The sequence below is a fragment of the Ictidomys tridecemlineatus genome, chromosome 11 (genome assembly GCF_052094955.1).
Source record: "Ictidomys tridecemlineatus isolate mIctTri1 chromosome 11, mIctTri1.hap1, whole genome shotgun sequence".
Lineage (NCBI taxonomy): Eukaryota > Metazoa > Chordata > Mammalia > Rodentia > Sciuridae > Ictidomys > Ictidomys tridecemlineatus.
In genome coordinates, this window is record NC_135487.1 from 127,933,817 (window position 1) to 127,949,073 (window position 15,257).

Here is a 15,257-nt window from a genome sequence, read left to right on the forward strand (position 1 = left end):
GTGGTAGAGCATCCCTGGGTTCAATCCCCCATACAAAATAGTAATAGCAACGACATTTAAAAACAAAAACACTTTAAAGCATCAGAAGGAAACGGAAAGTATTTTAGAATACTATTAACTGGGCCAGGGCTGTAGCTCAGTGGCAGAGCGCTTGCCTAGCACATGTAAGGCTCTGGATTCGATCCTTAGCACCACATTTAAAACACAGACAAACACAATATAGGCACGCTGCCCGTATACAAGTACAAAAAAACAAAAAACACGATCAACCTAGAAGCCAAGAATTCATCCACAGTTCAAAAACAAACATCTGCATGGCAAAAACTGACCCCAACTCACAAAAAGGAAAGTCACAAGACAACTGACCACCTGAAAAAATGTCCACAACTCAACTCATTTCAACAGGACTGAATTCCTTCATCTGTTAGGAGCTCCCATAAACAATAAGAAAAAGGTTTTTAAAAAATGAAAGTCGGGTGCGGTGGCACACACCTGTGATCCCAACGGCTGGAGAGACTGAGGCAGGGGATCTTGAGTTCAAAGCCAGCCTCAGCAATTTACGGAGACCCTAAACAAGTTAGCAAGACCCTGTCTCGGAATAAAAAATAAAGAAAGGCCGGGGATGTGGCTCAGTGGTTAAGTGCCCCTGGGTTCAATCCCAGGTACCAAAGGAAAAAAAAAAAAAAAGAACAGGTAGACTATATGAATAGATTATGCTAAAGCCTATTACATGTGGGGAAAAATCTAGTCTCACTCATATAAATTAAATGCAGATTCATTCCACCCAGATACCATTTTCTAGGTAGACGCCACTTTCATAACACACTGGAAGAGGTGTGAGGACATCACATTGTCACTAGGAGTATAAATCAGAGCAACTTTTATTCTCAGTCAAAATCATAAATCGCAACTTGGAAGGCTGAGGCAGGAGGATTGCAAGTTCAAAACCAGCCTCAGCAATTTAGCAAGGTTCTAAGCAACCTAGCAAGACCCTGTCTCAAAATAAAAAATAAAGGTCTGGGAATGTGGGTCCGTGGTTAAGTGCCCCCTGCGTGGTTCAATCCCCAGTACCAAATATACACACACACACACACACACACACGTATACATACACGTGTCTTCTGACTCATCAACCCCACTTTGAGGACTTTATCCTGCAGGAATGCACTCATGCCACATGAGGGATGCAATGGTACCCCACAACACTGTCTAGCAAGGCAGGAAACCACTAAATGTCCATCAAAAGGGGACTTGAGGGCTGGGGTTGTGGCTCGCTGGTAGAGCGCTCACCTGCCATGTACAAGGCACTGGGTTTGATCCCCAGCACCACATAAACAAAATAAAGGTATTGTGTCCCTCTACAACTAAAAAGGAAGATTTTACAGGGTGGGGGACTAGGTAAATAAATTCTGTATATCCATGCAATGAAATTCAAAACAGAGAAAGAGAAAGTTTGGGGTTTTTTTCTGCAATACTGGAGGCCAGGCCTGTAATCCCAGCAGCTCAGGAGGCTCAGGCAGGAGGATCTCAAGTTCAAAGCCAGCCTCAGCAATTCCTAAATTGCTGAGACCCTGTCTCTAAATAAAACACAAGAAAGGGCTGGGGATGGAGCTCAGTGGTTGAGTGCCCAGGGTTCACTCCCCAGTTCCAAGGGGAAAGAGCGAGAGGGGAGGGGCTGGCAATAAGTCCTTCCTAGGGCAAGAGGGGGCTGTCCTGGTCACCCCGACAGGAAGGGTGCAGTCTCTAATGAGGGCACCCAGAAGACAGACAGGCTCCCTGTCCCTCTGTCCTGGGAAGAGAAGGGCTTGTTGGCAACACCCACGATGTGATAGAAGAAGCTCAGCCCCGTCTGTCACTCCCTTGATGTGTGACCTTGAGCCGGTTACTGAACCTCTCTGAGCCTGCTTCTTTTCGCCTACACAAGGTCACCTCTCTGTCAATGTTTTCGTCTCTATTAGGTCCTTTAATCAGCATGTAACCTGCTGCGGTTTCACTCTTCTTTAAACAAGCAAACAGCCTCCCCCTCGTCAACCTGTACTTTGGCCCATGGACACGCCATTGGTTGACAGCTGCCCTCCTCAAGAGCGTCGCCTACCCCCCTGTTCCCCGTGTCCCTCAGGATCCACCTGAGATCCGTCACCCAGCCCTTTTTTATTTTGAGACAGGGTCTTGCCAAATGGCCCAGGCTGGTCTTGCACGGGCCACCCTCCCGCCTCAGCCTCCTAAGTCACTGGGATCACGGGTGGGCGCCAGCACCTGGGGCTCCCCTCTTCTCCTGTTCACCAGCCCTGGGTCCCTGCCCTTTCACCAGAGCTTCCCGGGTCAAGGCCACCACCGGGGACCTGCCTGTTGCTAAATCAAGCTTGGTCCCCCGGCGGCCCACCGCTCAGCATCGTCCGACAGTGGTTTCTCCCTCTTCTTGGGAGCACAACGGTCCCCATCTCTCTCCGGCTTCACTGGCCACATGTCTCAAGTCCCCTCGCTGGTTCCTCTTCCTGTGGCTTCAGAAGAGTCTCGGGGGCCCCCTCTTTTCCCCATTATGCAGCCCAGGGTGATCACAGCCAGCGTCGGGGCTTAAAATAGCATCCGCCTGTGGAGGCTCCACATCCACCCCCAGGCTCAGGCCTCCTCCTGTACCTGCTCTCCGTAAGCCTGCGCTTTAGGTGGTCTAATCTCAAGCTGACCTCTGACCCTCCCTTCCTGTCTGTAGCCCTCCCACCTGAGGCTGTTGAGGAGAATCCAGATGATGGCAGGCACAAGAGCTCGGCACGCTTCCTACATGCCATCAGCACTTCATGAATTGTCACATTGACTGCAATTGTCACAGAGGCAGGGAAGACCAGAGGATGCTTTCCCGAAGGAGCTTGGGAGGTGGAGAGGGACGCGAGTTGGAGAAGGGGTGATGGGGGGACAGCCTGGGTACAAGGCCTCAGGGCCACACGGATGGGGACAAGGCCAGGCACAGAGCTGGCAAGAGGCAGATGGGAGGGAGGGTAGTCTGCTGAGTTTCAGTTAAAAGTGAAACCCAAGCCCAGGATTCACAGTAGCAGACAAGGTTCCCCGCTGCTAGGGACTTCCGACATCTCTGATCCCAAAAGGCTCTCCCCAAGGACCCCCAGGGGTGAGGCTTAAAGTCTTCCAGGGCCGCTGCAGCCCTCAAAACCCCTCTGAGCTGGCTGTGGAGATGCCTGTCTGCATTCTAGCTGTTAGGGGTATTGCAAGTTCAAGGCCAGCCTGGACAACTTAGCGGGACCCTGTGTCAAAAAATAATCAGGCATAGAGTTCAGTGGTGGAGGATATCTGCGCTCAGTCTCCAGAACCAGAGGAAATAATCTCTCTTTAAAAGACCTAGACCTCAGCTGCACATGGTGGCACACACCTGTAATCCCAGCAATTTCGGGAGGCTGAAGCAGGAGGACCACAAGTTCAAGGTCGACCTCAGCAACTCAGTGAGGGCCTAAGCAACTCAGTGAGACCCTGTCTCAAAATATAGACAAAAAAAAAAAAGGGCTGGGGATGTGGCTCCGTGATGAAGCACCCCTGGGATCAGTTCCCAGTACTGACAAAAAAAAAGATCTGCACCTCTCCCAGAGTCAATGATGTGACAATGGGCACATGCCTGCCCGGCTGGTGTCCACAGGGCCAAATGGCTGAGGCTTCTGTCCTCAGAGACACAGGAGCTTCTCTGGGGCCGGGAACATCTGTGTGTCCCTAAAGAACCCTCCGCCCCAGAACAGGAGAGGCCCTCAAGGAGGATCGATGGTCTCAGGGGAGGCGGGAGTTTTCCTGCCCAAGGGGGGAGCACAGGAAATCTCTAAATATTTTCCTGTTTCCATTAGGGTTTCACTCAACATCACCCCTCAGCCAGGCGTCCCCTAAAAGACCAGTTCTGCATCATGCCATCCCCAACCCACGGTGCCACCCTCTCTCCCAGGCTTGTCCCCTTGGCATGAGTTGCTATCGTACTATATTTTTAATTTACAGCCTGCTCTTTTCCCCGCTAGAAGGAAGCTCCATAACCTGGGGGATTTCTGTCCGTGTTGTTCACTTCTGCATCTCAGCTCGTAGAATTGTGCCTGCCACACAATTGGAGCTCAAAATAAATCTTGAAACGAATAAATGATTAACTTCACTTTTGTTTTTATTTTTGCAGCCCTGGGGATTGAACCCAGGGGTGCTCTACCACTGAGCCGTATCCCCAGCTCTTTTTACTTTTGTATTCTATGTTGGTCCCGGGGATTGAACCCAAGGATTCTTCACCACTGAGACACAATATCCCCAGACCTTTTTTTTTTTTGTATTTTGTTTTGAGACAGGGTCTCATTGTGTTGCTTAGGCCCTCACTAAGTTGCTGAGGCTGGCTTTGAACTTGAGATCCTCCTGCCTCAGCCTCCCAGGTCTCTGGGATTGCAGGCGTGCACCACGGAGCTGGCTTCACTGCACTTGCTTGGTGCTGGGGACTTTTCTAAACTATTCCTTAGCACATTTGATCCTCATTCCACCCTGTGAGGTACTACAGTCATCCTCAGTTCCCCTCAGATACCCAAATCTGTGCATGCTCAAGTCCCTTCTATAAAATGACAAGTATTTACATATAACCTGCTCCCATCCTCCCATACACTTTAGGTCCTCCCTCCTAACGATGTAAACGCTGTCCGCCAACTTGTTCGAACTATACTATTTAGGGAAATCCGTATGTGTTCAGTATGAGGGCAATTGTTCTTCTATTACTTTTCAGCGTACTTGGGTGGAATCCCTGGATATGGGACCTGTAGGTACAGAGGGCCGGCGGTATAATTTTTTTTATATATTTTCCAGATGGTGACATGGAGTCCCAAGAGAGATTCAGTCACTTGCCCAAGGCTACCTTCTTTTTACATGGCAGGTGGGGCAGAGATTTGTCTGTCTGGCTCAGCCATTACCTGGGAGAACGAGCTTGTCCAGCATGAGGCCCTGGCTCCATCCCCGGTGCCAAGAAAGAAAGGAGGAGGACAGGAGAGGAAGACAGGGGGAAGGTACTGTTCACTCTGTTTGCTGAGGGTCCAGAGGAGGGAATGGGGTCAGGTCTGTGCTCTTGGTGACTGTGCTCCTCCAACTGGGTCACTTCTCTCCGGCCACCTCCCTAGCCAATTTGTCTGTGAGGAGTCGGAACCAAGCAGGCGAGTCAAAGAGACTGCGTTTCTCTGTCCTCTTCAGGATTTGGACTTGACCATTTTCAGGCTCCTTTCAGGGTGGAGTCTGAGTGGCTGATCCCACGGAGGCCTCATGGGCTTTCCAGGGACTCAAAAAAAAAAATGTTTGTTGCAGTGATAAACAAGGGACAGAGCCAAAGTGAGGACAGACTTCTGGCAGCTGGGAGGCTGCAGGGGAAGGGCGTTTATTCAGTTCCTCAATCACACCATTTAGGCAGATGTTCTCCACCCGATGGTGCCTGAGAATCATGAAGGGCAGATTGTTTAAAAAAAAAAAAAAATTTTTTTCAGAACTCACTCCCTGATATTCATATTTAATAAATCAGGCGGGAGCCAGGCACAGTGGCAGACACCTGTAATACCGGCAACTCAGGAGGCTGAGGCGGGAAGATCTCAAGTTCAAGACCAGCCTCAGCAACTTAGCAAGACCTGTACATGGCAGAGCTCCCCCGGGGTCAAGCCCCAGTACCCGTCCATCAACCCATCGATCTAGGGTGAGCGCTGAGAATCAGTGTTTTTTACCACGACTCCACCCATCCAACACAGACCCCAAACCTCAGGCTAGACCCAGAACAATCCTTCTGAGAAACACTGATGGAGGACGAGCCTGGGGATACAAGCAGGTGAGGGAGGGAGGGGGAGTTTGCCCTGTAGGAAGTTCAGAGGTCCTGACCGGACTCTGAGATACTTAGAGGTGTGCCTGGTGTTCTGTGTATTTTCTTGCACTGAGGGGAACTGGAATGACCCACGCCCAGGCTTCCAGCCTGACACCTGAAGGTCGGAGCTGAAGCCAGAGACCCAGCTGGCCCGGGGCCCTTCTCCTAGGCAAGGATGCTGAAGAGTCCTGGCTGCACCTGGACCTGGGATGGCGCTTGCCTCTGGGCTCTGCGAGCTCCAGGCCCAGGCAGGCCCGCAGGTTTCCCCTCTGCTCAGCCTCCGCGGCCTCCTCTGCCCCCCATTTCTCTTCAGCGGGCTATCTCACAGTCATTTGCTCCAGGCTTCCTGTACGATTGCTGTATTTTTGCTCTCCGTTTGTGGGCTGAGTCTGAGTGGGTGTGGGAGAGGAGCTGCATGCTTCTCCTTCTCTGCATTTTCCTTCTGAGCTGGGAGGGCTTTCACTTCCTCCCCCGATTCTCATTTCTGTCTCTTACAAGCGCTCTGTCATGAGATCCCCTTGCCCGTCTCTTCAGAGCACCAGGGAAGCAGAACCGGTCCTCACAGGGCCTCGCACACAGCTACCTAGGAACCAAAGGACGCCTCCAGCAGCAGCAGCAGCCTCCTGGGAAGGTGCCCTGGGAGTGGCAGGAGTAGTAGCAGGCAGGCAGCGAGCCCTGCTCCCTTCTTGGGGAAGCTGGGAAGGCCCCTGCATCGCTCTGACTCCACCAAGAGCAAGTCTTGGCCTCCACTTCCCCTTGCTCAGTCTCTTCTGCCCCAGCATCCAGTGGCTCTCAGCTTGCCCCTAACTACCCCCAGCTCTGTCCGCTGGTCCAGTTCTACATCTGGGAGTCTCGGGGGTCTGCCACAGAGGAGTCAGCCTCCATCAGGTGGGCTTGACGACTTCCCACCCCAAACTCTCTGAACCTCAGTCGCCTCTTTCAGAGTTTTAGGTAGATCCGTGGAGAATTTAAAAACCCTGTAGCTTCATCAAAGTGAAGCCAGGCATGGAGATGCACGCCTGTCATCCCAGTGGCTTGGGAGGCTGAGGCAGGAGGATCAGGAGTTCAAAACCAGCCTCAGCAACCAAGTAAGGCCCTAAGCCACTCAGGGAGACCCTGTCTCAAAATAAAAATAAAATAAAATAAAAATAAAAAGTGCTGGGGATGTGGCTCAGTGATTAAGCATCCCTGGGTTCAATCCTTGGCCAAAAAAAAGAAACACAAAAAAAACACCTGTAGCCAGGCCCAGTGGTCCACGCCTGATATCCCAGCCACAATGAGAGGTTGAGGCAGGAGGAGTCCAAGTTCAAAGCCAGCCTCAGCAAGTTAACAAGGTCCTGTCTCAAAATAAAAATATTTTGGGGATGTCGCTCAGTGGTAAAGCCCTCGGGGTGCAATACCAGCACCAAAAAAAAAAAAAAAGGAGGAGGAGGAGGAAGGGAGGAAGGGAAGGGGAAGGGGAGGGAGAAGATGTGTAAACCATGGTCTCTGTCAACACTGGCCGTCACTGCAGTAACTTTTCTCTTCTGAACTCAAAGACCACAACCATCCAGAAAGCCAAGAGAGCCGCAGGCATTCCAGCCCAACTTCCACCTGTGGGGACCTTACCTCTCCTGCAGGGAGAAGTCTAAAGAGTGGTCCCCCCAGGAGCTCAGGGCGGCATAAGCAGTGAGAGCCAGAGCCGCTGTCTCCCAGCCATCCGGTCCAAATGTCTACCCGCGGCCCCTGGGTTTTCCGTTGTGTCCTCAAAGAAGCCCTCAGACCCTAAAATAACCCTCTGGAGCAGCAGGTCCTCCAGAGCGAAGCCCAGGCAGGCCGCTGGGCGCGCAGCCAGACCCATAGAACGGCCTGGCAGCGGGGGCAGAGTGCAGTCCACAGGGGCACGAGGCCCTCTCTCCCGCCCCTCACTCTCCAGTCTGAAAGGGGTATCCAGCTCAGGTCACCCCCCAGAAAGTTCCAATGCCTTGCTGCCCACTCAGTTAAATTCCCAGGACGGGACAATTGGCTTGCCAGAGCTGGTGCCCCCTGAAGCCAGTGCGTGCGGCGGCGGCGGGAGAATGGGTGACTCAGCGCCCGTGATGTCACACTTCACAGTCAGGGCGCTGTCATCCACACGGACACCAGAGGGTTGGGGTAGAACCCGGCGGGGTGCCCCGCTCAAACACAAGGGAGAAGCGGGGTGCGGGGACATAGGATGCCCCGCTGGGGCGCCCTGGGCGGCATCTCCACTTGGAATAACCGGAGAGGATAGATGCCTGGGGCCCTGGGACGCGGGAGTCAGGCAGGTCCTTGTCCTGTACCTAGACCTCAGGTAGCTGCCGAGGCTCAGACAGACCCCAGCGCAGCAGCACGCAGCAGGGGGCGCACCCACCCCCGCAGCGGGGTCAGCCCTGCTCTGGCGACTGGTGCCCGCGGACACCTAAGGTAGCCACAAAAAAGGGGGGGTGCCACACTTCCCTGGCTCGTTCCAGTCTCCCCCCCACCGCCACCCCCAGCCCGATCGTGAGCGGCCGCGGCGGATCCCCACCCGCCCGCGACCCCGGGTGCGCGGGAGCCCTTACCCAGCGCCGCGCAGTCCCCTGGAGCCAGCGCCGCCCCGAGCGCCGCAGAAAGCGCGGCGAGCAGGGCGCACAAGGCCAGCATGCTTCCTCCTCGGCCGCCGCCTGCGGTCCCAGGGAGGCAGGTGGGGGGCGGCCGGGCCGGGCCGGGCGACACGAGGGCGAGCGGGCCCCTCCGAGCCCCTCCGCGGCCGCGCTCGGCTCCCAGCCGAGTCCCTCGGCCCCGCCGAGCGCCCAATTCAGCTCCCTCTGGCCCCGCGCGGTGTCAGGGCAGCTTCCCACTTGCACATGACTCAGAGCCGCGGACGGTCCTGGCAACGCAGGAAAACATTTGAGGAACTCGCGCTCGAGCGTCCCTTGGCCGTCCCCGGTGCAGTTACGAAAGCTGGAGCGGGTGGCGCAATCGCCCCGCGCACCGCACCGGCTCCCGGAGGGGGCGGCTTCCTGCCGCCCGCCGCACCTGAGCGGGGAGGGCAGGCCCCTCGAGCCTTCCCGGGGCCCTCCCCGAGGTCTGTGGACGAGGGCAGGGGAGTTGGCCACCGCGGGCTCGGTTTTGAGTTTTGGTTTCGTGATCTGGGTGACACTGTGAAAGGCGCACCTGGGGAGCCCCGGAGAGGCGAGGGGCCTCTTACCGTTACCAGGAAGCAGCGCTGGGCCGCTGGGGCCGCCCAATGGAACCGTCTGGGGACCTCGAAAAGACACCCTCCAGAGAGGGTCCGAAGCGAGACTCGGACGTTGGAAAACTCACTCTTCAGAGGTCAGGTTCTCTCTGCGCTGCGCTGCGGCTCCTCTTAGGCTGCTGGGGGCTGCGGGGAAGGTGTGGGTCGTGGAGTCTCACATAGAGTTTTTCCACCCAGACCTGCCACCTGCTGCGGTTGTCACTGTCGTTCAGAATCTCTGAATCTCGGTTTCTTCACCTGCCAGATGGAGATAAGAAAAGGGTGATTATGAAGATTCCAGGAGAAGGCGTCGAAGCACCTGGGCCACAGGTGCTCAACCAGATCTCAGAACCTGCAGGTCCCACAAGTTGGTAAAACTACGCTTTGCTTTCAGGAGCAACCACCAGGGACCTCCTGAAGGGGCCCACCAAGTTTCCCCAGAGAGCTTGAAGCAGATAGGGGGGCCTCAGAGCGAAATTTGAAGGGGATGGGAAAAAAAATACTGAAATCAGGTTTAAGTTGAGAAGTTTCTGGACCTGCAACTGCTTATTAGAATGAATGTGTTTTTCCACTTTGTGCTTCAGGCAGATTCTAAACCCAGATCAAGGCCCTGGGAATGACCAAGTTTGTGGCCTGATGGAACCCCCCCATCCCAGAGGACTTGGCCTGGAGAGACAGAGCTTCTGACATGCAGCCCTCAGACCCCGGCATCTGGACCTTTCCGGGGGAAACCCCCATCAGCAATGCCAGGAAGACACACGCACCCACCCCCTGAACAACTGGGGGCTGTTTGGGTGTGCTGCGCTCAGCCTCACCTGCAGACAGGGAAAGAGAGGCGTGTTGGAGGGTTGACACTTCCCCAGCAGCCCTCTCTTCCCTATTTAAAGTGAAATTGCAATGGAACGGGAGTGTGGTTCCCACTGTGGTTGCATCCTTTCCCTGCCACACCGCCAAACTCCTCTCTGCATCCCCACTGCTGAGCAGGGCCTTTGTTTGGGATACATAACCTCCCCCTGGGGCCCTGAGCAACTTCTCCGACCTTCTTCCGGCCCTGAATCTACACTAAGTGGAAGTTCACATTTCTAGGGCAACATTCCAGGTTATTATGAAAAATATTGATAAGGAAGGAAAGCAAACACCTATGCAGTTCAGTCTGGCCGGCCGGTTCTCAGATCTGATCCCTGATGCCAGCAGCCTTGGGGTGGGGAGCTCCCACCCATCCCTAGGAAGGACGAAAACAAAAAACAGACTCAGGCCACGGGAATAAGGAGTTGCCTAGAGCTCCAGGTGAATGGCAGGGTGGGAATGCAGGTATCTGGGCTCCAAAAACACAGACATGAGAACCAGATGAGGCTGAAGCATCCTGAGTCCAGTGATTTCAGACATGCTGCGTGATTCTGCAGCAGAAGGACCACAGGGACTTCAGCCATCCCAAGTGTTCCTGCAGTTACCCTCTGCCTCCCCTAGAGGGAGCAGCTCCGGGCTGACTCTCCCAGCCAGTAAATCCTCTCACTCTGAGCTGAAGAATTAAGCAGCTAAGAGTTTGCCAAAGACAAAAGCCTATGGGGAGGCCTCGTAGAACAAGTAATTAAGATTGTTTCTGATACAATCTCTCGATTTTCAGAATGGAAACTGAGACCCCCAGAGATGAAGTTGTGTACTGAAGATGCAGAGAGACAGCAGACAAGACACGCTGACCCACCTCCGCCACGATCGGCTGTTTGGTTGTTTTTGATTGAGCCCCAGAGCACTTTGCCGCCCTGTGACATTGAGCTTTTTTATTTTTTTATTTTGAGACAAGGCCTGGCAAAGTTGCTGAGGCTAAGCCTCAAACTTGCAATCCTCCTGCCTCAGCCTCCCTCCCTGGTCACTGGGATTACAGATGCGCACCCCATGCCCAGCCACGTGGTCTATTTTTTAAAAAATATTTCCAGTTGTAGAAGGACACAATACCTTTATTTTATTTACTGATGTTTATGTGGTGCTGAGGATGGAACCCAGCGCCTCACATAGGCTAGGAAGGACTCTACCACTGAGCCCCAGCCACAGCCCCTACATGGTCCATTTTTGGTTCCCTCCATCCACCACCCTCCAGAAGTCTGGGCTGTGCAGTGAGGCTGTTCTTTACAGGAGTTTAAAACAGCACGCTTTGTTCTTTTCTTTTCTTTATTTCTTCTTTTTTTTTTTTTTTTTTTTTTTTGGTGCCGGAAATTGAACCCAGGGGCACTAACCACTGATCCACATTCCCAGCCCCCCCCTCTTTTTTTTGTATTTTATTTAGAAACAGAGTCTCTCTGAGTTGCGTAGGGCCTTGCTAAGTCACTGAGGCTGGGTTTAAACTCACGATCCTCCTGCCTCAGCCTCCTGAGTTGCTAGGATTACAGTGTGCGCCACCGCCCAACTGACCTGTTTGTTCTTAACTCACCTAAGGGTCAGGGATAATTACGGGTTCAGAGGGGTGGGGTTGGACCAATGTACAGACTCTCCCTTGGCCTCTGGCGTTGGAGCCAGCTCCCGGGCTCCTGTTTCATTAATAATTAAGGAAGAATTTCTTGTCTGAAACTTCCCCTACCCCCTCCTTATCAGCCTGGGAGGAGGTGTGTGGGCAGATAGAGGTAGGACTCTGTCTCTGACCACCTGTGCTTTCTAGCCTCAGGCCCCAGCCAGGGACCAGCGCTCTCCAACTGCCTGGGGAGCCCTCACTTCACAGTGGGGGATGAGCATCCCCAGTTCTGGCAAGACGATGCTCAGGCTCACCCCATGGCTCACCCATCTGCAGCTGAGGTCAGTACATTTCTGATCCGCTTTGTTTTGCACTGCAGCAGCACAGGTGAGTTCGTCCCATGGAAGGGATTTATTTTTTTTTTTTGCACCATTCCCAGAAAGGGGTCATAAGAGCCTCTTGCCCTTTTTGTAACGTTTATAGAATGCTATGACTTTGTAACTGCCAAGAAGCATCGTGATTAAAATTAAATGAGGGCTGAGGTTGTGGCTCAGTGGTAGAGCACTCGCTTAGCAAGTATGAGGCGCTGGGTTCGATCCTCAGCACCACATAAAAACAAATAAATAAAATAAAGGTATTGTGTCCAACTACAACTAAAATATAAATATTTTTAAAAATTAAATGAGACTGCCGCATGATCCCGGGTTCCACTTCTGGGTCTAGACACACACAAAAATTGGAAGCAGAGACTCAAACATACTTGTACACACATATTCATAGCCACATGATTCAAGAGCTGGGGCTGTAGCTTAATGATAAAACACTTGCCCAGCACCCCCTGAAAAAGAGTAATACATTGTAGCAGCGTTATTCAAAGTCGTGAAAAAAAATAAGTGTTTCTCAACAGATGATTGGACAAAAAAAATAAAAGATGTGCACACAATGGAACATTATTCAGCCCTAAAAAGGAAGGAAACTCTGAACCCTGCTATTGGTATTGGAGATTCAACGCAGGGGCACGTTGCCACTGAGTTATGTCCCCAGCAGCCCCTCACACACACACACTTTTTTTTTTGAGACAGGTCTCACTAAGTTGCTTAGGGCCTCATTAAATTGCTGAGGCTAGCCTTGAACCTACAATCCTCCTGTCTCAGCCTCCCAAATTGCTGGGATTGCAGGTATGCACCAACTCACCCAACAAGAAAAATGAATCCTGAAGACATTATGCTAAATAAAAAAGGGAGAAATACTATATGACTTCACTTATGTAAGGTCCCTAAATAGTGCAAGTTTTAGGAATAGAGAGTAGAGTGGCACCGGGCACAGTGATGCACGGGAGTGGCTCGGGAGGCTGAGGCAGAGGATTGCAAGTTCAAAGCCAGCCTCAGCAATTTGGCAGGACCCTAAGCAACTTGGTGAGACCCTACTCAAAATAAAAAATAAAAAGGACTAGGGATGTGGCTCAGTGGTAGAGTGCCTCTAAGTTCAGTCCCTAATACCCCCCTCAAAAAAAAAAAAAAAAAACCCTCTTGCTAAATTGTTTAGTGCCTCCCTAAGTTGCTGAGGCTAGCCTCAAACTTGCGATCTTCCTGCCTCAGTCTCCCACGTAGCTGGGATTATAGATGTGTACCTCCATATCTGGCCTGAATGTGTTTTTAAAATTACAGCTCATAGCCAGGCACACTCCTGTAATCCCAGCCATTTGGGAGGCTGAGGCAGGAGAATCCACAAGTTCAAAGCCAGCCTCAGCAAATTATCGAGTTCATAAGCAATTTAAACAAGATCCTGCCCCCAAAAATAAAAAAGGCTGGGGATGTGGCTCCGTGGTTAAGCACCCCTGGATTCAATCCCCCATACCAAAAACAAATAAATAAATAAGTAAATTACAGCTCATTTTGTCACCTTTAAAATAAGCAGGTTGAAATATAATTTGGGGGTGGTGCACACCTGTGATCCCAGTGACTTGGGAGGCTGAGGCAGGAGGACTGCAAGTTCCAGGCCAGCCTCAGCAATTTAGTGAAGCCCTATCAGCAACTTAGCAAAATTCTTTCTCAAAATAAGATATAAAAAGGGCCGGATGTCATTCAGCTGTCAGCCCCACCCCCACCCGGCGGGCCCCCCCCACCATACCCCGTTTAATCTCCAGCCACCAAAAAAAAAAAAAAAAATGTAATTTGGCACTAGATGCTCTTTGGGCCTCCTGCTAAGAAGCCCTTTGGGTTAGTTAGTGCTTGGGTCTACAGAACCATTTACCCACAGACCTGTTTGGGATTTTGTTTTGTTTTTTGTTTGGTTTGGTTTGATTGCAGGGATGGAACCCTTGGACATTCAGCCACTGAGCCACATCCCCAACCCTTTTTTGTATTTTATTTAGAGACCGAGTCTCACTGAGTTGCTTAGGGCTTCGCTAAATTGCTGAGGCTGGCTTTGGCCGTGCAATCCTCCTGCCTCAGCCTCCCGAGACCTAACTGTTGATTCAGGTTGGCTTCTGCTGACAACAGTCATGTCATGTCAGAGCCAGACTCCAGCAGTCACTCCTCTGCCAATTAATTCACTTTTCCTGGAAGATGGTCTGAACTTGGATTTCACAAGTACCCATGAATTGTTTGCTCTTGCGCTTCCCAGCAGAGACGGCTCTGGATTTTTGTAGAAAAAGGGTTGAGTCATAATCACTCTCTATATTGCTGATCACGTACTCCATTGGCATCTATCAGCGGACTCTTGCGTATGTGCAGCTTATGTAATGTAATCAGACACACATAAGCCAATTCCTTGAGTTCAAACCCAGCTCTGCTACTGACAGCTGGGAACCTGGGACAATTATTATCTGTCTGGACTTCATTTTCCTTATTTATAAACTAGAAATAGTAAACCCAGTGTAGCAGTGCATGTCTGTAATCCCAGCTCCTCAGGAGGCTGAGACAGGAGGTTGGCAAATTCGAGGCCAGACTGGGCAATTTATCGAGATCCTGTTCAGAATAAATAAAAACATAAAAAAGGCCGGGGATGTAGCTCAGAGGTCGAGTGCCCCTGGGTTCAGTCCCCAGAAAGTGCCGGTACAGTGGGGGTGACATAATACCAAGTGTTGGAGAGGATAGGAGAAAATAAACTCTCATCTGCTGCTGGTAGGAGTGAATCTGAAATGACGTAGTCATTTTGAAAAACGGTCTGGCAGTTCCTCAAACTGATTAAACATAGAGTAACCGTATGACCCAGCAATTCTACTCTAAGGTATGTATCCCTGAGAAATGAACACATACGTCCACACAAAGACTCGTGCATGATGTCTTCAGCAACGTCATCCACAACAGTCAAGAGATGGAAAACCAATGTCCATCGGCATGACTGGATAAATAAAAACGGGGTATGTCCATACAGGAGATGTTATTTAGCCAAGACGTTTGGCTGGGAGTGAACCTTGAAAACATTATTATCTTGTATTCGACTCCATGCATATGAAAGTCCAGAGTCGGGGAATCGTGGAGGCAGAAGGTAGACCAGTGGTCCCGGGGCTAAAGGGAGAGTTAGTGTGGGCGAAAGTTAGAGGGTTGATTTTCAAGGTAACGGAAATGTTCTGGAATTGGTAATGGTTATACTTTCCTAGGAGTACACTAGAAACTCAGATGTATGCTTTAAATAAGTGAATTATATATTAAACTTGTATATTATGTGAAATATTTCTCAATAAAACGGTTTAAAAAGAGTAAATAGGGGACAGAGGTTGTAGCTCAGTGGTGGAGCACTTGCTT

The 15,257-nt window shown here is 51.6% G+C and overlaps 1 protein-coding gene and 1 long non-coding RNA gene across 2 annotated transcripts in view; one reads left to right on the top strand and one right to left on the bottom strand.

The window, feature by feature from the left end:
- Positions 1–8,562, bottom strand: part of Il6r (interleukin 6 receptor) — a 44,146-nt gene extending 35,584 nt beyond the window's left edge. The window contains exon 1 of the mRNA XM_078027486.1: positions 8,410–8,562. Within this exon, the coding sequence (XP_077883612.1) occupies positions 8,410–8,491 (82 nt within the window). The 5' untranslated portion in view covers positions 8,492–8,562. The remainder of the gene's footprint in view (positions 1–8,409) is intronic.
- A 112-nt stretch (positions 8,563–8,674) lies between these two features.
- LOC144368492 (uncharacterized) lies at positions 8,675–13,417 on the top strand. The gene is made up of 3 exons (XR_013428254.1): positions 8,675–9,163; positions 9,264–9,432; positions 9,650–13,417. It is a non-coding gene; the product is annotated as an uncharacterized LOC144368492 (long non-coding RNA).
- Positions 13,418–15,257: the final 1,840 nt, after the last annotated feature.